Genomic DNA, 25,502 nt, shown 5'->3' with positions numbered 1-25,502 from the left:
AAGGCAGCGTGCACAGAAGTCTCTCCTCTCAGTCCATGTCCACGGTGCGTTCTTTGTAGGTGATGCTATAGGGAGGGAAGGATGAAGTAGGGCAGGGGAACCAAAGTTTTGCCACTCACTTTATCTCCACAGCCTGCTGACCTGCAGCCAACTCTGCCAGCTTTGTCTTTCCTTTAAGTCCCATTATGATCATACCGAGCCTATAGGTAGCTCAAAAGTTGGTAAGCGCCTGCCTATTGACATACATATTGAGAGCAACTTGAACACTGGAAAAGGGATCTTACTGTATGAAGCTACAGCTATCAGGTAAGTTTCATTTGCCCAAAACCTAACAGTTTTGTTGCTGCTCGTTTCATGGGGCATAAAAGAAAATTGAGATGCTAAACGTGAAGGGTAGATGATGAATTCATTGGCGATATTTAAATATGCAGCTGCTAGCAGGAAAACGATGAGTTACTGACGAGGAATCCTGGCAAGACCTGCTCTCCGGGAAGCGCAGGACCTTTCCATGCATCTTCACTGTGGACAGCACCTGCACTCCCCTGCAGGCACGGCTTGTGCATTTAAAGCCTGCCCTGCCACAGACAGCAGCGACTGCTGCCTAGAATATTCAGTGTTTTTCGCATGATAGAAGCAGGGTTTATACTGGAAACTAATGCCTTAAGATAGGTGGAGTTGATGCTAATTTAGATACAAAAAGTGAAAGGCCTTGCTGATCATATTTAACTTTTATCAAGCATCTATGAACACAATGAAACTCCTTTTGCTGTACTATTTAAAAGAATTCAAAATAATTTGTTACCAAGATGAGTATGAAAATTCTGTGAAGTTTAAAAAAGGCAAAGCTTGGTACATATCTGTGAATGAAAGTATTCACCCAAGCTCCTTACAGAGCAACTATTTCGCCTTATTTTCTCCAATATGTATGCATGTATTGCTCTCACTTCACTTCTAATTCTGGGGAGTCAGAACATTCTACGCAGAAGCTCACGTCACTACAGCTGTAAACTTACAAAGACACAATATGTCTTACAAAGACATAATGCTTGTTTCCACCAAGCTGAGTATCAGCCTAGCCCCCCCCCCCCCCCCCCCCCCAAAAAAAGAAATGTCCAGCTACAGAGTTGCATGCCACAAACAGATTTCTAAAAGCAGAAGTCAGATATGGACCATTTGATGGCTGAGCACAAGTTCAAAGCAGGAAGTCTGCTAGTCCACGTCTCATACTTCATACTATATAAACATGTCTTGCAACGTGTTCTCCAAACATGAAGTTGTCATTACAAATTAATTTTTGGATTGAGATCATGACATTTTCTACAGAAATAATTAAAACTGGGGGGCTAAACTTGTTAGATTTGCTTTGGCCATCTTGTGTTTTCTTCTTTTGTTTAAAAATACATATGCAGTTTTTTTTTTTAATGCTTTTTCCAATACAAAACAGGAAAAAATACTAAAATGAGAAGGACTCCCAGATTAGATACCTCAAGCTATCTATTCAGAAAGTTTAATTCCTAACTGGCATGCTGTATCTAAGTTATATACAGCAGCCAAAGAAAATGAAGACACACACACAGCATCCAATTGTCCTTTTATATTTTTTATTTGGTGTTAAGTAACTCCACAAGAAAACAAAATCAGTTACTCTGGTGTACGTGAAATCAGAACAATACAACCACTTGAAGCAAAAAGTAGAAACAAATTTCAGCCCAGGAATGGAAAACTGATACTTCAGTGCTATGGATATGCAATGCGCTTCATACCACAGTGCGGTTCAGCGTATGCCAATCTTTAATGCTTTTGTTGTTGTTTTGTTTGTGTTTCTATCCATACAGAAAAACTAAAAACCACACTTCAACTCTCACTGAAAGCTTTAGAGCTTTAGCCATTAAACTATGAAAACAAGTAAAGACAATTTGTTATTGCCCAAGCTCAAAATACGATTTTATTTTCCCCAAAGGTGCTGAAATTATTACATGCCCCAATGTAACTATAAGCAACACCTTTGTTCTTTTTGAGCCCTTTCCTACCAAAAAAGCAGCTCTAGCCAAAATTAACTGAGCTGAAGTTTGTGTTTGAAATATGTCCATTTGGTCATTTCTTGTTCTTGAATGAAGTTCTTTTCCGTTCTTCAATGTAGTGATTTGAAGAATTTACATGTAAAGTTCTTTGTTACTTTCATGTTACAGTTAACTAGTTCTCAGTGCAGGTGCTAAACAACCTCTCAAGGAAGCTCCAGAAGAAAGTAAAATATATAAAAATCTATCCAAAGTCTGCAAATAAATTAAGAAAAGAAACTGTAAAGTGTCAAAAGACTCGTTGTATGAATACAAACCCTAAAGCATAGTTTAATAGGAGGACCAAAAGAAAGTCCCTGGGTAAGGACAAACCAAGCCAATTTTTGGTAAGAATCTCAACAAAAATGTCGCACAAAGAATGGCATGATTTTCTAACCATGTATTTCAATTCTTAAACTATCGTTTGAATAAAGGCAACCAAACCCAGTTATTCAAAAAAACCCTTCTCACACAGAACATATTTCAAAGCCAGTTCAGCTCACATTTCAAACAGCTCTAGTTCTCATGAGGTTTATTGCCTGTCAAAATTAATGGTTAAGCTTTTCAAGTCAGTATTGGACTTTCTGCACTTCCTGATGTTATAGACATGCTGCTACTGTATAATTAGTTGTTTGTTGTTTTTTAAACTATGAGTTGGTAAAAACTTAGAACGTTTAGTTTTGCAAATATTGCTCCTCCTGGCTTATACGTTTTGCATAATGTGTTAAAAGCACAAGGAGTTGATAGTCTTGTACAGATGCAACTTGACAATGTATTGACTTTCTAAGTTAACAAAATAAAATTTAAAAGCAAGTCACATAAAGCAACAATCACTACTGCAATCACACATGTATGTTTGAAGTCATCACTTTCCCGACCCCCACCCACCACACACATAGCTTGCCCCACACATTCTCTCAGAAACACAAAATGAACTACGAGATTTACTAAATTACAGCCACAACAGCAGCTAACTGCAGCAGCCACAGGATTTCTTTCAAGTGAAGCACTGACCCTTTGCATTTAAAACATCGAACACTCTGAGCATTTTAGATAGTTTCAGTCATTCAGGCTCAAATTCAGTAAAGGATGCTTTTGCAGGTTACACAAATGCCATCATTTGCAACAAGACAACATTCTCATTACTTGTTACAGAATTCACAACAATCCACACATCACCCCAGTGGTTTATTATTTTTGGTGTTACTTCTTTTTAAAGTCCTGCCCTACATCGGCAAGTTGCTAAAAAGGACAAAAAAAGAAAAAAGAAAAAAAAATCCACATTGCCTCCATACCTACAAAAAATCCTTGGCTTCTCCAGTTAGCAAAAATACAAACCATGGTATCCTCAGTGTTGGTTTGCAGGAGGGGGGGAGAGGGGGAATCATAGGATAGAAAACACAGTTTCTGTAAGTCTCTAAAGCACAACCCTGTTGTTCCTACTTCAAAGTTATGAGATTTACCGAATGAAGACTGGACAAGTCATTCATGCTTTTCTCCTGCATTCAGAAAGGCACTGATAGATTACAGTGTTAAGTATTTATCTCCCAGTTCTTAAAGAACAAAGCCTAATGTGCCAAAAGCTAAAGTCTCTGAATAGCAGAAGTAGTTGTAGACACTGCGATGCTAAGAAGATAGTAATAGTGGTAGGTCTACAGTTACGAATGAAAATAACTGCAATTAAGATGCAAAGAAGCAGTGGTACTACTAAGACAAGCACATGCACATCCATTCTTGATTTGACAACACAATCTAGTCTAGTTCAAATAGCCAAGAATTTAACAGTTTGGGGGTGAAAAAAAATCTTCAACAGGACAGCTGTGTCCCCATCTATAAAATAAGCAAGAAGAGAAAGATAAATACACATCTGAATCCATTAACTGAAGAGGAAACTCAAGTTGTTGTTTTAGAGCTACAGACCCTCAGGAAGGATAGTTTTCCATCTCATGTTACTTTTAAATCATCTGTTCTACTCTGCAGTTTTCAGAGTTGAGTTCGAGAAAAAAGCTCCTCCTCACACGGATCAGCCCATTCACTTCCACCTTCTGAAGCTGTGTCTTCAGAGCTGGAGCTATCACTGGAGTAGATCTTCTTCCTGAAGCCATTTGGTTTTGCCTCAGCATCTATATCATCTGCACATCTTGCTTCATAAACAGAAGAAACCTAAGGATTTAAACTGACAGTGTTGATGGGGAACAATAAAAACATGCCTGCTTTTTTCTAGGCTGGTAAATTGTATCGTTTTCTACATGGTCAAGAGAAACGGCACAATTAAGGGCAAATTATCCTCTTTGCATTACGTATCTCCTCTTGTCCATTACGTATGAAGGATTACAGAACAGCAGGAAAAAAAAGGTTAGATTTTTATTTTATTTTTTAATTGTAGGGCCTTAGTATTTCAGGGCCCTTTAACTTTAGGATTTGCACAAAACAGCAAGAAAATTGAAAGTGAACTCAATGTGTCATTGCCACTTTTTTTTTTAAACACAAAATTGCTGTAAATGCTGTCTCCAAATTTTGGTAGTAAGTATCAAATATCAAGAAAACAGCACAAATCCAATTGTATTTCAAGCAAAGCCTGTATATTTTCATCTGAATCAGTGAAGTTACAGCAAGCATGTCACAGTATTAAACTTAACTGCTATCATCACTATCAAGTTTGAAAGCACATTAGTTGGAGTTGGAAAGTACATCAGTAAGCGCACGTATACATGAAGAAGATTTTCCCTACAGCAAAAATGACTTAAATACATCAATTTTTGCTTGTAAGGAGGACAGAATTCAGCATACATTGTGTTTAGACCTTTAATTACTGGTCCTTTCTGGCTTCATAGTGCACATCAGCCAGCCCTATGGTTGGTGAAATTTGAAGTCGAGGAAAAAGACTCATACGTTTAACACACAACTCACAAAAGCCAAGTGTTCCCAAAGGAAACTGAATATGCTGAATTATTACAAGTACAACGCTCAGCACTCTGTAGAGTTTTCAGAAGAAAGCTCAAGACACAGAGGAGATTAAAAAACAAAGTAAGGGTAGAAAAGCTTTTGAAGGTTTTTGTAGGAATTTCACTTGAGATGAGACCGAGAACTCTGCACAGAAAGACACAGTGGCACACCCTTATAAAATAGAAAAATACCTCCCCCAAAGCAATGACAAACTTACCATATTAAAATCTAAAAGATGTTCATCATCATTGGATATTTCCTTTACATCTGCAAATTCTCCTACACCATTCTCTCCCTTGGCATTTGTATAACATTCTTACAGTGCGTGAGGAAAAGAGGAAGAAAAAACAGATTTGAGGAACACTGTTATTTACATTTAGCCAAAATAAATGCACCTAGAGAAGTATGCTTGAAATTTACACTCTAAGTCACTTAAACTCTGTGCTTGTGGGGGATTCTAGTTGGACTTCCTTAAGAAGCTAAGCAGAATATCTTACTGAGACTTCATCAAACCTTACCTGGATAACCAAATAAACACAAAACAAGCTATTTAAAGAAAACATTTTACAATAATAATGTACAAAGGAAGAATTACTTCATCATAAATGGTTCCATACATTTTTCAGTTCTGATAATGCATGGTGTTTTAGATCATATTTCTATACCCACGGAAAATGCAGTGCAGCCTGATACCGATCGAAACTCAAAACCAAATGAACACTTGATGTAAATGGCTGTAGTTTGTATTTACCAGAGTAAACTTCCATACATAATGACATATATTGTATCAATATATATGGATCACATGCAATGTCCATATATAAAACTATCCATACAGAAAACTAAAGATTTACGGAAGAACAACATTAACTCTGGTCAACTTTGTCTAAAAGATGAAATCCTGGAATTACTCAACTTCACAGAAATTCTGTGACTGTATTAAATAAGTTCTGGACACAGTATTTTACACTATATATGTTGTCTTCCCCTGCTGAAATAAGGTGGTGAAACACTAGATAAGTTTGCAAAATCACCAGTAGATGTCAGCAAAAAGATTACACAAGTCACTTGCAGAAATTAAAGGATTACTCCGCATAAAATACATACTCAGGGTTGCGAATCACTGCATTTGCTATTACACCAGTGATATCTCTGCAATTACCGACATGGAAAACAAACTTTCAGAGGACACCAAATAACTTTACTCCTTCAAGTTACCAAATATTTTTCTAGTATGGGAGGCCCAGGAGGCAAATCAAAGTCCTGTAGGCATGATCCCTTTCACAGAGCAAACATCTCTATGGCTGGGAGTTCAGTAAGCAAAGATGGTTTTGAAAGTAACCTCCGCTGTCCTGAACACCAAAGTGAGGGCACTCACGAAGTTGGCTGCACTTTAAAAATAATTCAGTAGTAGCTACTTGCTAATCTGCTTCCTTATCATTACAGAACCAGGTCTCTGATCAAAAGCTTCTTGCACTGAGCCTCTGCCAAACAGAAGCCACCAGATATCCATCAATTCAGCATGCAGAACGCTTTTGTTTATCTTCTTGCCTTCTCCCCCGAAAAGATAAATTGTTATGCAGCAAAATCCAGAAGAAAAAAAAAAGCTCTGGATTCTTGCCTGTGTCCACAGAAAAAACTGGCCTTGGGCCAGCTGTCAGATGCTACAAATTCTTGGGAGGCAACAGAGAGTGCTGGAAGCACACCTGCTTTTGCTTACGAGCAGCCTGCCTACCAAGACGGGACAGAAAGACTCCCAGACTGTCACTGGAAAGGAGCGGCCAAGAGGCAGATCCCCCCGCTTCCCGGCTTGAGAGAAATTCCACACATTCACTGAATAGCTGGCGTGGTGTTTATGCGAACCCAGAAAACATAGTTATCATATTTTCACATTCTAGTAAAATTAGCCGCCTAAAAAGCATGACACGGGTTGAAAGATACTCAAAAATGCAATGAAGTATTTTCAGAGTCAGAGGTTAACGTCCCGTGCAAAGCCAAGCTCTGAAATTGAGTGAATTTGCAAAAATGGTAAGACCATTTTAAAAGCACTTTTGTTCAAGAGCTATTTAGAAGCGTGCCAGAGATGACAAATCTCTCTCATCTAGAGATCCCAGCTCTCAGATTACTATGAAAACTTATTTATTTAATACAAATTACATTTCTAATTCATCTGCAACAATTCAAATCCATAACGAAGATCACTAACAAATTCTAGCATGGGTGCAAGAGCAAGTTAGTTTGAACATGCACAGCTTCTTACCTTCACACTGTGATGCAGGAAAAAGGGGAGAATAGAGCGCCTTTTCCCACCAGCATTGCTTTTCCTGGCTGCCACTCATTCTCTGCAGATCAGTATTCAATATAGGAAACGGTTTAGACAATAATCATGCTTCGTTATGCCATAAATAATATACTTACACGTAAAGGAGGGAACTCGGGTGTTACAACCAATTTGCTAGGTAGTATAGGTCACACTGTTCAATTTCTAACACTAATGGGAAAGGACTGCCAGGCTACAGCCATTACCTGAACTATTACTGCTAGTATGAATCCCACTCAAGGGCTCGTACTGTACCGATACAGAGCCGTACAAACCCAGAACAAGAACGTGATTTCCAGCTCTACACTTTATGGTCTTAGTGAGAACACACAGGTACCCAAGAGGTGAAAATTACAGTGACATAATGAAACAGCATTAGCCAACGTGATAAATAGTTCAGTGTAAAACAACACAGAGAAGGAAGTAAACAGAAAGCAGCAAAATTTAATGCTTAAATTCTGGAAGGATGAATTAGCAGTACCATTACCATAAGCAATAAGAAAAATTTCATCTAGAGAATTAATATGTCAACATGAGGAAAAACTAGTTGATAATCTGTATTTTTGTTAAAACGTTGTCTCAATCTCCTCACATTTTTATTTACAATTATTTACATTTTAATCTCACATTTTTATCTATTTTAATCTACATTTTTATTCCTAAGTAGTCTTCCCACGCTGTATTTTAATGCTAATTTAAGTTTACCAGATCCTTTTCCTTGTGAAATTAATGGACGTAGCTAAAATACTGAAGTCATGCTCCTGGTTTTATGACTGCATCTGCGGTAACCCCAATGACCTTCAATAGATTATGCCAGCTTGTAGCATCCCCTATAGATGCTAGGTGGAACAATTCATACAAACTACACTGCTACTAGCCCCTATAAAGTGTTGACAAAGGAGTTTCAACACAGTCTCTCTCTGTCCAGCCTCCTCCTCTGTAAACCCAAGAACATTTCGGTATGGAAAACCAAGGAGCCTCCTTTTGCTCCCCTTTAAGCTACCACAGAACTACAAACCTACCGAACCTGAACTTACACATTTTTAACAGACAGAAGTCCCTCTCAAACCTAACAAGCAACTCAAGAGTGCTGTACTCAGAAGTGCCTGCCAGATGTAACTTTTTTTTCCCCAATGAAATTCTTCTATAAGGAATATCGAAATTCCCCATGCTGGTTTCCTATCGCAACACTCTCCTTTTGGAACCACCATCCAAAAGCTCAAACCCCAGCTCCAGAGAAAAAATTTCTGAGGAAATTAAACCATAGACAAAAAGAAAGCCAGTACCAAATCCTTTTTGTTTGGGATGGGACAGGGGGCAGGAGCTGCTGTCTACTCCGTACGATCACTGAAGAACACCATTTTTCCCTACAGTTGCCGAGATGTTTACTACAATTGCTCATCTGTCATCACGAACATTTCTGTGATCTGAAGCACCCTTATCTAGTAAATACGAAATACCAATTTGGCGTTCTCTGTTAAAACTGCATTTTCAACGTATGCCTCCTTCTCACACATACACCTCTAGTGTTTTATGAAATGTTTTAAGTTTTCCAGCTACCCCATCTAAACAGCTGTTATTCTCAAATTTTACTAGTATTACAAACTGCAAGTTGCAGTCTTTCCTCTCTAAAACTGTTCATAGTTATTTTACTTTTCTTACCCACAGCTCAAAGACAAGGCCAAACCAACTGCAACGACTGCTTCACTCCTGGTCTTGCTGCAGCTCTGAGAGAAGACTGCTGGGTGGCTTACCTCTGTGTTACAGCCAGACATGGGCTAACTGAGGCTTTGCTTAGAGCCTCTGGTTAAGGACATGTAAAATCACTTGAGGACTTCGGAATTCCCAAAACTACTCTATGTTATAGTTACGCAAGCTTCTCTTGCCTCTGAATCCTGTTTAATTTTGGCCACAACTTTCTACTCATTTGCAGTAATGAGGTCAGAATTGCACAGTTCCATGTGGAAACTCAAACTTCAATCCTTTTCTTTCATTGCCTGTATTTGTTTCTGTCCCCTTCCCCATACAGAGTTAAGCCAACAGCGGAACAAAATCATTTTAATGTTTGCTATCATTTATGCAAGAGTTTGAAAGACAAGAAAAATACCCTCAAAACTTTAACCAGTATTTATACACCTTTCATTGGCTACTAGCTCACTTTTGTTCCTTCCAACATCATTTCGTGTTTGTCTCAAACGTTCCTAAGAACTTCGTACAACAGCAGGGCTATCCACTAAGGTCTTTCATCTAAAATTTCAAATGAAACCTCTCGTATACAAAAAATTATTATTCATAGCAAACATCTAACATTCACTTTCTAAAGCAATAAAGGCAAGTATCAGTTTTGTTTTTTTCAGCTACGTGCTGTTTCAAAGATCTGATTACAGTGAAACAACCCTAACCTAGCCAGGCTAAAGCAGCTAACACGAAAGAGAGATTTTATTAATTGTAGTGGATGATGACCGTTTTAAGCAGGATATTTGATCACTAGCATTGTGGTGGAATAGCAATTGAGTGTTGTGCTAAGGATACAAGCGAATAAAGGGGAAAACGGGCAGAGAAGTGAAAGATTGTTTCCTGCCCCATCAATGGCGTTTCCTATAGCAGATGCGGTTTTTCCTCACCTCTCCCACTCACATATGTGCTTGAAATAAGGCAGCTGAGGAAGATTACTGTTCTGCACAGCTTTAGCGTACTGCTGCTTTCTTTGCAGGACCGCCACGGAGAGCAGTAACTAATTCCTCAGGCGAGGAAGCTGCCCTGCGAGCACGCAGCAGCACACCACCTTACATCCCCCTGGCGAGAAGGGCAAGCCACTCTGGCGCGGTTACCACTTCTGTCAGCCGAGCTGGGCCTACCAGAACGAATCCCAGGAGAAGCATTTTATTATGCTACTTGTTTTACTTGCATCATTTGTTCCATATCCACTACAGGAAGCAACTGAGGTATCTGACGCCGAATTTTTCGGCGGTGACCACCAGGCAGCCTGATAAGCAGCACATTCGAGTGGCGCTGTTGGCATGCTGACACTGATGGAATGAAACTCTTCTCCCTACAGGACACTACAGCCACCTTTTTAGGATACCTCTGACAGGGGCATTTAGGTGTATGACTACCTACAGTGTCACTACAGTGACTACCAAAGCTGAGAAAGCCGAGGTCTAAAAGTATGAAACTAGAATTCAAGGAAGATGACCCAATCCTACGACGGTCCACCCACAGACCTGGTTCTATCACACCTGCAGTACAAGGTGGGGTTACACGAACGACAGACGTACGGATGGAAATGGTAAGGAAAGAGGTGTAGGAAAAACCCCAGGGGATGTGCGTTGGGGATTCCCCCCCTTCCCTCTCCTCATGTACACAAATACTTTAAAAGGGAAGTTCATGTTGCAAATTTAAAAGACAACCACAAATCCCCAAATACATCTCTCCCCCGCCCCCTTTTTCTATTTCCTAAAATATTTCTCCTCAGGTAAGAGCTTGATTGCTCATACAAGTAGTTCATTAGGAATTTGTTATTTTTCTGCCAGGAATAAACAACAGATAAAAAAAAGTTTTATTTTGCAACTTCTCAAATTTCTTTGCATTTATGAGTATGAAACACATTTTCTTCTCCCCGAAGAACTGGCATAGGATTTGCTTAACAACTTAAATCTTATCAATAGCCTGTAGGAGGGGAAATGTAGGGGAAATGTTAGTTAAGAAACAGAAAAAAAAATTGAACTAACAATTTTATATGAGAAGAGGCAATAATTTTTGCTTATTTCCTTGCATCCATCACAAGTTCTTCCCTATAGTTAGGGACAAAGCTCCCTGGCAAGTTCACGTGGCAGATTAGTCAGCTGCTAGCTAGAAAAGTTGCATGGACAGAACTTTAGTCTTCAAGCGAAATTTATGCAAAGCATCAAGTAATCCCTCTGCCCACCCACACCTGCCTTTGTGCCAATCTTTTTGCTGTTCCACTCTTCCAGGCTTTTTTTTTTTTTTTGTATATCAAAACCTGATCTCAGAGCCGCGGTTTGCAGTTTAAAGGACCATCTGGCTCAAGCCCTTGAAACAAAGGCAAACTGCCTTCTCGTACTCTTCAATGGCAGTTTAAGCTTCAGGGCTTTTAAAAAGAGAAGCTTTGCTAGATCTTTTGTCCATCACACTGCTAGCTGTTTTTTCTTCCCCTCTATACAAGATCGATTTTTCAGTCCCTTCTATCTTTGTTTCTTGCAGCCTTAAACAACTGTCAAAATTCTCACTCCTTTACCTCAACAGGTATTTCTCTCCTACAGTGCCAACTCTCTACATGAAATTGCTTCCTCCATCTCTTCATGAATGGAGGAAACAGCACATATAGCTGTTCAAATCAAACAGTAAGACTGAGACCAAGGTGAGACACAACACACTTGATTTTTGTCTGATAAAACTTTGTCCTTTCCAAGCACCGTGTACATTTAATTCTGTTTCCATATTTCTGGTTAAAGGCTGTAGTTGCAGTTAGTAAAACAGCAATTCTAACCCCAAATCTCAGTGTTTGGCTCCACGTAAAAATGTTTTGCTCAAGTACAGAAACATTGCTGCTAAGGAACTCAAGTTCTTTTTGAGAAACCATTGTAAAAGAAGAGGGAAAGGACAGGTAGCTAAGATTTCCTTAGCTAGATTTTTACTTTTCCATAAATACATATGTAAAAGTAAACATAAATATAATTCAACCCGCTGTTACAAATCTAAACATAAACACTGTGTGCCTTTGAGCTCTATTTTTGCATCCCTCCCTGCAGTTGTATTCATCTACTTCACAAAGTAAACAAATGTTTGTATTTATCAATGCAAAAGCACAACCCTAAGCTTATTCTATTTTTCACCACTTTTTTTAAGACTTCTACGCAATGAAGATTTGAACAACTGTGAAATCCAAGCTCATGAAGTGTCCTGTGTTTAAGACTTTTTCATATATGTAAATATGTATACTCAGTTATATGAACATATACAGCATGTTAAAGGGGTAGACTCTGAAACAAGTTAGCTGACTATTTCTGTGGAGTTCTGCAAGATATCTATGGCATTTTATTTATTTTTTTTTTTAGAAGAATCTAAGCTATGTCACCAGTTGCAATGCTTGCATTATTTTAAAAGCACAGATACCAAACATGAAAACAGTGCATTAAAGAAAATTCTCTTTTCAGTAGCTTTAATCAACATAATACAGCTCACTATACACAAAATGTTTTCAATTTGTACACCGAATTGACACTTGATTACTAGACTGAACTCTGAAATAGCAGACCCTAGATTTCCCTCGTTTACACAGAGCCAAAATTGGACAATTGAGATTATTTAAATTGCTTCAATAATCAGGACAACAAAATCAATACACACACACAAAAAATGCTTAAGCTTTTCCACTATTCTTTCTCCAGTTTTTTGGAGAAACTTTGCTACCCAAATTTAAAATTCCTTTCTTTCCAACTCTCATCTAAACACCTCAAGACCGATACCACTTTCTTTAGATACTGGTTTGACAACACCAGCATTAAACATTTCTGCTGTTTCAGAATGCATGCTGACAAGGATCAAGGCAGTGACAAGAGTGTTGCAGAATCTGAACACAACAAACACTAAAGCGCCATTAGTATCTGAGCATTATTTGAGGTGTTATGACTGTCAGTTTCATAACCAACAACAGAAGAACTGAAGTCTGTAAGTAACTGTACAGAAAAAAATCCTTAAGTGGAAGTCTCCTTGAAGCTGCTCTGCAATCCCTTACAATTAGGGAGAACACAAACACATAATTTAGAAGTCACAGCAGCGATGAACACACTGAGTCCTATTCTAAATGATCAGATCCAAATTTTAGCGCAGCAGATACTCAGGGAATACACATCTGGCTCTAGAAGCTAGTCAAAGGATCTAAACTTTATATCCTTAAAGCCTATCTGGCAGTCACCTCGTTTTGGAATTTCACTGAAAACACATCTGTAAGGGAAGCCAGGAGGTCATCTAGTCTCTACTCTTGCACAAAGCCAGAAACAACTACAATGCACTACGCCTAACAGGTATTTGCCTACACTCTAAGTCTCTTCAAGAGAGAATTCATACTGCTTCCCTAAAAACAACTAAGCCTTACAGGGAGCTCATTTTCTTGTTACAATTCCTGTCTTGCAATCTCCCTTGCCGTGCTTTAAGGCCATCACATCCACCTCCTCTGTCTGCCAGAGCTTACAGGACAAGCACAGCTTTCGCCTTTTCTTCTGTGACTGTGAGAATGGCTTCTGCAAGACTACTGGGTACGCTTTCAAGTTTCTCTTCTTTGAGATACAACCACCTTGGTTCCTTCACCCTGTTTTCAGCAGCAGCGATCTTTGTGTTGCTCTCTTCCGGATATCTTGCTTGAAAGAAGGTAATCAAAACCGAGCACGGGACTCCAGCAGAGGGCTTGCTAGTTCCAGCTACAGAGGAGCAATTACTTCCCCTCTTACAGAAGGGCATTCCTATTTATAGATCACAATGTTGCTGCTGTCTTCTGCAAACTGTGTCATTGCTGATTTACGCTCAGCTTATGATACACTTGAAGGTGCTTTTCTGTTTCGCATCATTTCCTTGCCTGTCACTCCTCACGCTGTGTTTGTGAAAAGGATTATTTTTTTCTTCAGAAGTTTTCATGTGTCCATGCTGGATTGCATTTTATTTTTCAGATCATTTCTCCATTTCAACAGCCTTTTGATTCTAATCCTGTCTTCCAGTATAACTGTAGGCTTTCCAAGTTTGATATCATCAGGGATCTTCATAAACATGTTTTTTACTCCCCAGACCACAAAATTAATGACCTCCCTTGTCCACTAGAAATACTTTCAGAATAACAGTAAGCCAGTGACGGTTACTTTGAGTGCACAATCTCTTTTTGTCAAGCCAATACTTAATAACTTCTACACTTAATGGTGCATCCATGCCATTTACTGGTTAAAACATTTATTCAGGTAACTTAAGAGTCATTGACAATACCCGTGTTCCATTTTCCTTCTTACAAAAGATGGAAATGTGCTTGCCTTTTCTGCATTTTCTATCTTCTGTGTGTTCTCAAACAAGTATTCTTCTAGGTTGTTTTCAAATTAGTTGCTGCTCATTGGGATATTTAGCTGAATATTCCCACAACTAGCAAAACCAGTGTAATTTATAATCTGTATTTCTCTTTTGCTTGGTCAATTGTCTTTTCATCAATAATTCAAACAATGAGCAAAAAAAGCATTACAGGACCTTTTTGTCATTACCACTTCATAGTTTTCCAAGCTCGTGCACTGTGTGTCTCACAAAAATCCTTCTTCAGAAATTTTTCTGTGCCTGATTTACTTCTAGGACTTAGAGGAAGACCAAATCTTTACCTTTTTGGCTTACTTCATACCTTATTTTTTCATCATGACTTTTAAACCAACACTGTGAACTCCATCTTTTTAGGGTCCCTCTCCTACCAGACACTTTCATCTTTCAAAATCTCAACAAATTATGTCTTATTAATCAGAAACTTAGAGCCTAGAGTCTCTGTAGCTGTTTTCATCATCTGCCATGATCTGCACATACCAGAACTATCGGGACCAGTCCTTTCTCAGATAGCCCCACGATTACTATCCCTTTTACAAAGGAGTACTTTGCTTTGTATATTGATGACTGTGCTTTTCCACCTGATTCTCCTGTGAACCTCCGTAGTGGTTTACAGCAGGTTACCCCATACACTATTCTCAGAACCAACGTATGTAAGGCACCCCTCCTCCCTTCCTCTTCCACCCGCCCTTCCTACAGAAGTTAGATACTGGCATCACATTACTCCAGTCAAACACAGCACCTCACCAAATCTAACACGCCAATTTAGTCGCAAGAACCATAAACACTTAAGTGCCTTTGCCAGTCAAATTTCCTAGCCCCACAGGCACTGTTGGCATGTTCAGACCTCAGAAATTTGGTAATGATCCCAACAGAACCCACAAGTTCCTTTATCTATGTCAAGGACTCAGCAGTATACGCATTCTTAGGCACAACTACTAGACCAGAGTCCATATAACATTTATTGGTAAGAGTTTCAGTGTTATTAGTTATAGACTATTAACTGGACCACAGTGCATACTTACCCACTACTCCAGAGCTAAGTGGTAAGTGCATTTACTTGGAAGAAAAAGGATTGTACCTCAGTGTCCCCCAACCCTCCGCCCCCATTTTTATTTTCTTTTAAGTTAAATCTTAAGGCTAAGTATATAAATATAATTCAATTTTGAATAACTTCTCTATCACCAAATTCCTGTTGCAAAACACGCTATAATCCTGAAGAAGTGCTCTACTAACGAAGGTATGCTACTAAAGAAGGTACGAGGAAGAAACTCTACATGACTCTCGTACATTCTTATAAATAGAAGGTATTCTAAGATGTATATTTACACAGCATGTATATAATTCAAGTTAATGTGACACAAAACATACTCATCCACTATTACCCTGTGGTCTACATTAGTATTTTCAAGTCCATTACTTATGCAAAACGTTGGAGAAACCCGTATCTCAGAACACAACTCAAACTTTGTTGGTTAACAGCGAGTTAAAGCAATACATTTAAGTGTTATCAGAAGTCCATAGAACAAAGCATGAAAGCCTCATTTAAAATGAATTTACAAATATTGATCTCTACTAATCAGTCAGTTCTCTTCAAGCCTCTGCTCAAGTTAAAACTCTTTTTCCTGTGGATATACATATGGGGTGTCAAAGAGGAATGCCTCTCCTAAACTGTTCTAATTCCACATATTTTATACTGAATTTAACACCCTTGAAAATACTTTTCTTACAGAAAGTTCACATGTAGAAGATCTAATTGTATGACACCCATTCCTGGGCACAACATAGTCATCATCTTTACTGACTAAAGTTTACTTCGTAACCAACACATTAGAATGTATTGTTTTAATGCTTATAAAGCTTCTCTTTTACAAATAGATATAACTCCAAAAATAAACATAGATAACCGTTCTCAAACCAAAAAGCCAATTAACTTCAGATGCACACTAATGGCTCTTAGAAAAGCTCAGAGCGCATACACATCCTCTTGAGACACACTAGATATAGGAGGGCTGGTTAACCCAGTCCTTCTGAGTTTAAGTTGTAATGAAGCTCCTCAAGCCCCCTAGGAAGAGCTTAATTTCAAACCAAATTGGAGTACAGACTGCCAAGATAGTTGTTGGCCCTTTGTACTTAGCAGTAGCTTTTAATTTTGAAGCTATGAAAATTACTATAAAATTACGTGACCTGAACACGGGAAGCAGTTGGCTTGCTTCTTGTTGTAGGGAAGCAAAGGAAAACAGAATACTGGAAATTTCTGACCAGCAATCAGTAACTAAGTTTTTTTCAAGCCTTATAGCTACTATAAACTCTGTAAACCATTGTAAACTTCTTATCCTATACCAGAAATGTACTACTTTCTTGTATGGGTAAGCAGTTGAAGAAAAGATGAGAATAAGCATCCTTGTGGAGCACCAAGCAACCAGAAAGGAGATCTGTGGAGAGGCTGGAAGGAACTTCAGTCTCTCACTATCACAGATAAGTGCATTATACCATTTATTCATTTATTACGTCCTACTGTATGATAAAGCTAGATTCTGTTTGCCCAGTAAAAGGTAAGTTCCAGAATCTCTTCTGACATACAGCCTAAGTTTACTCATGTTTTTTGGTGACTTTTATTGCAAGGCCTGGCACAAACACGGAAAACCCCCAGACTCCAGGGAAGCAGGAACCACAATTATTTGATTTTCTTGTACAAGCAGCAGACAACAGCTTACTGACACTGGCAAGAGAAGCAGTAATAGTAATTAATTTAAAGGTGAGTGAAAGAAGAAACAAATGGGGAAGAAGCAAAATAAGGAACTGTTTTCATTCAACAAAAAGGTTAGCTTTAGTTTTAGTGAGAAAATGGTTAGCTTTCCCATATATGAATTAGCATTTCGAACTTGTAATTGAGGAGCATACAGTCAGCACAACACAAGCAAGGCACAACTCTCCAGTTAGAAGCATAAAAGAATGCCTTCCCAATGGAGGTGCTACAACTGCCAAGTACGCGTAAGAAGAGACTGAAGAGGAAAAGAGAACGTAAGATCCAACTAACTAACCAGACAATTTCTCTGAGCTGGCCACTCAGTGAAATGATTTTGCAGGTCAATTTTTTTTTTTTATTATTATTATTATTTTCCCCTCAAGAGCAAAGGGAATGAACAGCAAGAAAGACTTGGCTATTTACGTCTGGAAGAGTTTTTGCTCTTGATCGTTAGTTAACCTATGACTACAAAGACCTGAAACAAAATTCTGAGCTTAAGTCTTAGTTGGACTGAGGCCTCCTTACAGTGCTGCAGTAGCAATGTACGTTTTTGCATCCATGTTTTGTTTCTTTTTGTGTCTAACACCAACAGGAGAACACTTTATTTTTCAGATTAATTAAACCTTTCTAGAAATCCTTCTTTGCCTAAGTTTACATGCAGTAATGCAACTCCATAGTCTTCTACATGGAAGTAATTACAATTCATGTTGAAATTCATATTGAAAAGACTGACTTCATATTTTCCTCTTCAGTATTTTAAAATAGACTTGAATCAAAATCAGTAATACCTCACTATTCAAAATTTATGCACATTTTAACATATGTAAATCAGGAAAAATTATAAACCTAAGGTAAACAGATCTTAAAGTCACATGAGTGTACACATGCATATATTTCTAAAGGTATGCAAGATGACACTGTAACTCCTGAAGATGGTTATTTTTTTCACAGAACCACAGAATGATCAAGGTTCAAAGGGACCTCTGGAGGCCATCGTGTCCAACCCCCCTGCTGAAGCAGGGCCACCAAGAGGAGGTTGACCAGGACCATGTCCAGACGGCTTCTGAGTACCTCCAAGGAGGGAGGCTCCACAACCTCTCTGGGCAACCCGTGCCATTGCTTGGTCACCCTCACAGCAAAAAAGTGTTTCCTGATGTTCAGGCAGAACCTCCTGTGTTTCTATAGAACTACATTTTTCTAGAGAGCTATACAATTACAATCATTTAAATTGAACTGTCACATGATGAACTGCTGGTTATCAGCTGTTAGCTGCAAATTCCATAATTTTACACATCCACATACCTCTTCAAGCTCTCCTGAAGAAACAGGATTATCCTCGTATGTGGGGAAATGGCACCCTGCTTTACAACTGCAAAACCTGCTAGTCTCCTCACGTGGCTCCACTATTCTGCAGTTTACTTTAGAGCTCTCCACCGCCCTCCCATCTAGGGATTCTTTCATACTGCATTCTAAACATGGATCTTGGTTTCCTACTGGCAACATCCCAGCCGATTCTTCTTGGGAATCCAATGATGTTTGTGCACTCTTCTCCATTCCAGACTTTTTTAATCTGGGAAGGAATTTTCCAGATTCAAGCTCTGATTTTCCATAATAATGCCCTTCCTTTTCTGCATCTTCTTCCAGAGGTTTGAGATCTGCTTGCGGATCCTCAAACACATCTACTTGAGAAGGGACAGCAATACTTCCCTCATCTTTTTCTGACTCAAATTCTGACTCACTTCCACCACCTGGAGAAAGTTCAGATGCAGAAATTGGGCGAAAGTGAGTCCTCGGAGAAATCCGTATAGCCCTGTACTGCGTTCGATCAACACCACATATCCTGGGGTGTAAAACCTCACTGTCTGAATCAGAGCACAGAATTGACTTAGGTTTAAAACTAGGGCTGAAAGATGCAATTCCTTCTGGCTCAAACGAACACTCTACATGAAGAACTTGAGAAAATGGATTGTTCAGGTCAAAGGAAGAGAATGAGTACTCAAGCCCTGGTTCTTCAACTTGAAAGTTACCACAAGCTCCCAGTAAGTCTTCATGGAAGATAAAAGAGAAACCCTTATTTAATCCATTATCTCCACTCTTCGATTGCTCATTCTGTTCAAACGATACAAATGGCCTCCATAATTGCCTATGACCAGGGGCAAAACTGTTACCTGGAGTCATAAAAACATCTGTACCAGCTATCGTCACCACATCAGAAGCTGCACATTGTAATAAGCTCCCTTTTGAGTGACTAGGTGGCACCACCGCCCATTCTCCATCACTGTTAAATGTTTTCAGCTCCCCGTACACACCGCCAAGTATAAAAGAGTTTTCTTTATCTTGGTTAACATCCCAAGGTTTCGATGGTGTTGTATAGTCACCACCATCTACTTTTGATAAATCATTTGAGACAAAGGCTCTCTTCTCTAAATTCTCTTTTTGACCTTCCCAAAGGTGATACTCTGATCTCTGCACTGCTTTATTGGGCTCCTGGAGGGTTTCAACTTTTGCTTCTGTATCCAAACAGCAGCAATAGTTATTTACATCAGTTGAAAACAATTCATCTTCTATTCCTTCTATTTCTACCATTGCTGCAGAATTTCTGTCTGTCATATTTGTCCAAATATCTTTAATAACCCCTGAGCTGTAGCCATCTCCATGTGGACTGCTTTCACTACACCCTTGTGTAGTTTCATAGTCTTTACTTTCTGCTTTTTGTTCTAGCTGAATACCACAGACAGATTCTAGCTTAGATTTTTTTTTGAAAATCAAAGTGGGCATTTCTCCTAAAGTTCTAGCTTGTTGCTGGCAGGTTTCTTCTGGCAAAAAGTCTAGAATTTCTTCATCTACATAACTTGAAGACACTCTAGGAACTACATAATTAATATCTTCTGCATTAAATTGCGTGGATTCTTCATACGGAATATTTAAAGTCTCATTATCTGAACGTGTTTCTTCTGAGTGTGACCATGGACTACAAGTTCTTGTTGAAAGATTGGAACAGTGTTCATTTTCATCAAAGGCACTATTTTTGGTCCATATTAGCAATCTAGACTGTGTTTTCCCAAGAATATTACCAGTGCTACTAGAATCTGCATTTTCATTTCCCAAGTTGAGTGTTTCAAAAGAAAATGGTAAAACAGAGTTACTGCATTGCACTTCAAACACTGAAAAACAAGAGTTTATACCAGACCCTTCATTAATATCTGAAAAGAGCTCTTGATTGCCAGCAAGCATGTGTGAATTAAGCATTGTGCTGTCTAAGATGGGGGAGAATCTGATAGGAGAATCTCCTCCGAAACTTTCCCCATCCGCATCACCAGAACTAGAAGATGAACAGCACTCCCAAAATTGAGCTAAATTACTAAGGTCTTGCAAGAACCACCCTTCAGCACCAACAGAGCTGGTCGAATCTGTCCATATTGCACTTTCCCCTTGCAACTCCATTCCATCTAACACTATGCAACATTCTGCCTCAAAATCAGTTTTTTCTTTACTCTTTTGTCGAATCATATTTAAAATCCGACTCTCCCCTTGCATCGTATCTGAGGCACCAGGATCCAACATGGATTGATCAATATCCACTTCATAGAAGTGTGTTAGTTCTGATAGATGAACATCATCTAAATATTTGTCGTCCTCCGGTTGAGAACAAACTGAGGTCCCAGCGAGGTCAATATCCTCATTTAGAATTGCAGGCATTTCTACAAAGTGACCATCGATGAAAGTACCTGCTGCGAGGTATGTTTTATGAATATTATTGTTGCTAATACAAAGACCATGCACTGATTCAGACAACTCTTCTACAGCCTCTGATGTTACGCCACATATATCTTCTCGGTTGCGGTACGTAGTCTCCAGCTTGCTTTTTCTGCTAAGAGGAACAAAGTACTCTGTGATCGGCTCAGTATACCACAAGGGTTCTTCTTTATATTCCTTTTCATTTCTGCTGTCTAAATACAAATCTTTTCCATCGTTACCGCCAGCTTCTTTTCTTCCAATTTCTTTTAATGGCCTTTTACCTCTTTTGCACAGCTGTTTGATGGACCCGCTGCTACTGCTGCTACTGCTTCCGCTGTGGACTTTTCTATCAGCCTTTTCACCAGATTTCACTGCAAGCCTGCTTTGCCCGTTACGCCCCTTTTTGTTTCGAACCTCTCTTGTTTTATGTCTTACTTTTATACATTTCATGGATGCCTTGTATTCACCTTGATTACCACTAGAACTTGAGCCAGCCTCACTGGATCCAGAAGACCAGGAGCGAGGACGCATCTTTCCCTCAGACTTATGTCGGACTTGCTTTTTGTACAAAACAGGCTTATCTTCAACAGCATTGTTACTAAACTTGTTTTCTTTCTCATTTTTACTTTTCTTCTGCTGGGTTCTTTCATGTACAGTGGCAGGTACTTTATTACTTCTATCTTTCGTTACTTCGCTTTCACTATTGCAGTCCTTTGGAGAAGATGTATCCGTGCTAGTTGGTGGAGCAGTGGATGAAGATGAGGAGCTAGAGTAAGAGCATACTTTGGATTTATTCCATACAGTCATAATTTCCTGCAGGCAAACTGGCTTTTCAGAAAGAGGAGGAAACGCTTCGTAGTACCTGAAAGCAATACAAAAAGGTGACATTCGTATCTTTGAACTTCAGACAGGCATTAAAATTAGAAAGTAAAAATACATCAAATCACTACCAATACGATTGTCGAAAAAATCTAGTTTGTTCTACTTACACACATTCCACTCTTAGCACTGTTTATTTGAATGACAACAAAGGGGAGATTAAGATAACTTTAGAAGTACTTATAAATGATTAAAAATACACAGCAAAGTAAAACAATTCCAGTTCTAGGAAGTATTAAATTTCATCATAGACAGAAATTGTGAATGCTTAGAACAGTGAAGGCCTGACTCCAAATTTATTAGATAACATAGCAATTTGCTATACCAGTCTTACGTGTGTTCGGTTTAAAGTATAAATGAGGAAGTTTTGATTCTCAGTCAATTCAGTTCTGAATTTCAGTGGCCAGTTAGTTCTCCTTTGTAAAACAAGAACTGTTAGCTTCTACATAGCTTGTTCTTCCAGTTATTAAAAAAAAAATAAGTTACTGCAGAAATCAATCATCAACATGGTTTTGCACAGACAGACAATAAGCTCCAAATTCTAAAAAAAGTCTTAGTTATTGCAAGAAAGTATAGTTATACAGTAGTTTAAGATGCATCACAGCTTTGTCCAACAGGGACAAGATTAAAAAATGTTTTTCTGCCACATGAAAGCAGCATGTGTTTGGCAGTAAAGAGATTTATACCAATTCTCATGTATTTCAATATTGTTTTTAAAAACAAGAAGTCAGTCAAGTTAAGCGTCAGCACAATCAGCTCCCTGAAGAAGTAGCATCCATACAGCAACGCTTGGACTAGACTGCTGCTAGCAATGCTTATTAGTAAAAGATACAGACAGTCATATCTCCAAGAGAAGACAACGATAAAGCTCCTGGGTACAAGAACACCAGGCTCAGGTACTTGGTAACCAGGAGACCACTTTGGTTATAAAGAATTTAAGGGTTATAAAGAGTTGCAGTTTCCCATTTCGGCAACAGAAGACAGAGTTCTGAAGACAGAAAACTGATTCTCTCCCTGAAATGTGTCAATTAATACCATTTTAAGGGCTTTTAATTTGCCTAGCTGACTTGGTCTCAAGGAAACCAAAATACAATATGGTTTGAGTTCTGCATATAGCCAAAAGAAGGCAGCAAAATGAAGTAGTAAGGACTTGCCAGAAATTAAACTAGCCTATGACACTAAATGCTTATGCTTAAATATTTAAGATGAACAAAAGAGGATGGCAGGAAAAAAAAAAGTATTGCTTAATATCCAAAAAGCTCCAGATTTACCACTAAGTTAACTTCACTGTTTTAAAATATGGGTGTAAAAGGATAGAAGAGAGAATGGTCTAAGATAATAACAACAACATACATTTCTACTTGATCCTTTGCTGTGGGAGATAAATCAGTCTCAGGAGACAAAGAGCCTTCTAATTTTTTGTGAATCTTCTCCTCTGTTTTGGAAAAAAATTCCAAATGCTTAACAGAAAAATTCAAAAATCCAATGCATTTTATAACAGTCTTTAACAAAAAGCACAAGGATGTGCAGCTTTTTTTCATAAAACACTATAAATAACAGAACAAAGCATGGTCTGAGTATTATGCATACAGAAGTCTCAAGAAATCAACAAAGATTCAAGCTTTCCACAGTTGTCTCGCTAAACCCCACAAATTTCAAACATGACAGGCTAGCAGCAGGCCTTCTCGTGGTTAACAATGCCCCCACTAGGAGACTTCCTATGGAGTTTTTTTTTTAGTTATTTCATATTCAAATCCTTATCCCCTCCTTACATTGCTACATATAACACAAAACCACAATTTCTTTAACTAAGCATTTTTATAGTTACACCTAATTTCTCAAATATTTCACCAAAAGAAAGTACCCTGGCAGTAATTGCTGTGTTTTGTGTGGATATAAAAGCATATTTCCTATGTGAGAGGTGACTCTACTGATTTTTATTTCTATTAAAATATAAAAAATAAAAAAAATGCTGAAAGATGCAGACAAATTCAACTTTTTTTTTTCTAAATAAATGGTCTGCATCACCTTGGCTCAACAAGCAAGTATCACAGCACTATGAAATAGCGAGAGACTAGTGATTACTGTTTAAAAACATAAAAAGGGAATTGAAACAGCTAAAATTATGCTTTAAGCAGGCAAATACTTATTCTTCATTGCTATCTATACTACACTGGACCCGTATTATTTTTACTGTAAGGTGCCAAAGGCTGCTGCTTTGTGCCTGAACAAACATTTAAGTGCAATGAACTTCCATTGGACACATAATTTTATATTATGCTCCCTGCCATACACTTGGGAACATAATATCCTCATTACCACTCCTCTAAAGACCAGGGATTTTAAGTACACCTCTGTGACAGCTACTTGGATGATTTTCACGAGAATAGCTATTCTTTGCAAATATCAATATATACAAAAGGAAAAGAATCAAGCCCACTTTATTTTAATTTCTTTTGGTGGGAAGAGACAATGCTGAATATGAAATATTTACTAAAAAAGCATGCCTAGCTGGACAGTTACTTCTTTTGAACAGTTACTTCTTTTCACAAGAATTCCCTTTGTGAATGGCTATTTGTTAGGTAAATAAAGCATACCAGTACACAATTGTTTAAACTATTTGAATTAAATTATTCAGCGTCTTTTTAAATTGCATGGCCTAAAGGAATAGCTACTGAAATAACAGCCCATCCCCTCTTCTCCCAAATCTCAGAAGGGTATACAGTTAGTAAATATAATATACAGCCTCAAAAGTTTCAAGATTTATTCCTTACCTTGTTTACTCTGAAGGTCTTTCAGTCTGGAGCAAAGCTCCTCCACTAAAGTTTCAATCCCAGAGCTCTGCACAATAACAAAAAACAAAGCCACAAAAAAAGGGAAAAAACAGAAAATATAGCTTACCAAAAATAAAAGAATATTCATTTTATACAAAGACATCGATAGAGTAAACATATCTTGGCAGCCATGTGTTTTTGCACGGTAACTACGCATTAAAAAGCAAGAAAAGTTATTCCTAAGTATAAATCCATTCCTGTAAATACATTAATCAGACGTAAAAACGATTCCACAAAACAAGTGAATACATTCACACTACTAGTGAATACATTCAAACTGCAAGTCACAAATTACCGTATATCCAAGGTTTTGCAAACTACATCATCATATTTACTGCCCTGTATCACTTGGTTTAGCTGAGTGTCTCCGGATAAAAGTCCCAGAATCAGCTCATCACTGAGACATTTCAAACAGCTAAGCCTGACCCTTTTTGCTGCACAATTTATACCTGCGAGAAAGGCACTGTTAAAAAGGACACAGAAAATCATGAGTGAAGGTGAAAAGTAGAACACTATGAAAAGGTATTTAGCAAGGACAGAGAGGGAAAGTTCCCGAAGTATCTTCATACAAAACATATCCCATTGCTCTGTCAGTTTGCAATGCACAATTTTTTATTTTTACTTATTTTAAAACATTGTGTTGTTTGCTTCGGAGAACAGAGGGAAAAATAGCTCATTCATCTTCCCTTATCAGCCTCTATTTTCCTCCTCTATTCCCACACAAACCTTTACACTCAAGTTTCCTTTTAAATCCAATTTCAATGCTATTTGCACATGCATTTTTCTGCTTTTACTATCTGCCTACACTTGTGAGCAGTTCTAGATAAAGCAGCAGTACGAGAGCAGCAAAACACTGAAAGAAACACTCGCATAAAGCAGGACAGTGTGCTGCC

General features: G+C 38.3%; 1 protein-coding gene across 4 annotated transcripts in view; it reads right to left on the bottom strand.

Annotated features, from left to right (window-relative positions):
• Positions 1 to 1,584: 1,584 nt before the first annotated feature.
• KIAA0232 overlaps positions 1,585 to 25,502 on the bottom strand; it is a 67,664-nt gene continuing 43,746 nt past the window's right edge. For all 4 annotated transcript variants that reach the window (XM_083834467.1, XM_083834470.1, XM_083834468.1 and 1 more), the window contains 6 exons: positions 24,550 to 24,616; positions 23,129 to 23,210; positions 18,461 to 21,758; positions 7,264 to 7,345; positions 5,221 to 5,318; positions 1,585 to 4,220 (listed from right to left, as the gene is read on the bottom strand). In XM_083834467.1, coding sequence (XP_083690593.1) covers positions 4,041 to 4,220; positions 5,221 to 5,318; positions 7,264 to 7,345; positions 18,461 to 21,758; positions 23,129 to 23,210; positions 24,550 to 24,616 — 3,807 coding nt within the window. In that variant the 3' untranslated portion in view covers positions 1,585 to 4,040. The remainder of the gene's footprint in view (positions 4,221 to 5,220; positions 5,319 to 7,263; positions 7,346 to 18,460; positions 21,759 to 23,128; positions 23,211 to 24,549; positions 24,617 to 25,502) is intronic.

The sequence above is a fragment of the Anser anser genome (genome assembly GCF_964211835.1).
Source record: "Anser anser genome assembly, chromosome: 4".
Lineage (NCBI taxonomy): Eukaryota > Metazoa > Chordata > Aves > Anseriformes > Anatidae > Anser > Anser anser.
This window is presented reverse-complemented; position numbering and strand designations above follow the sequence as displayed.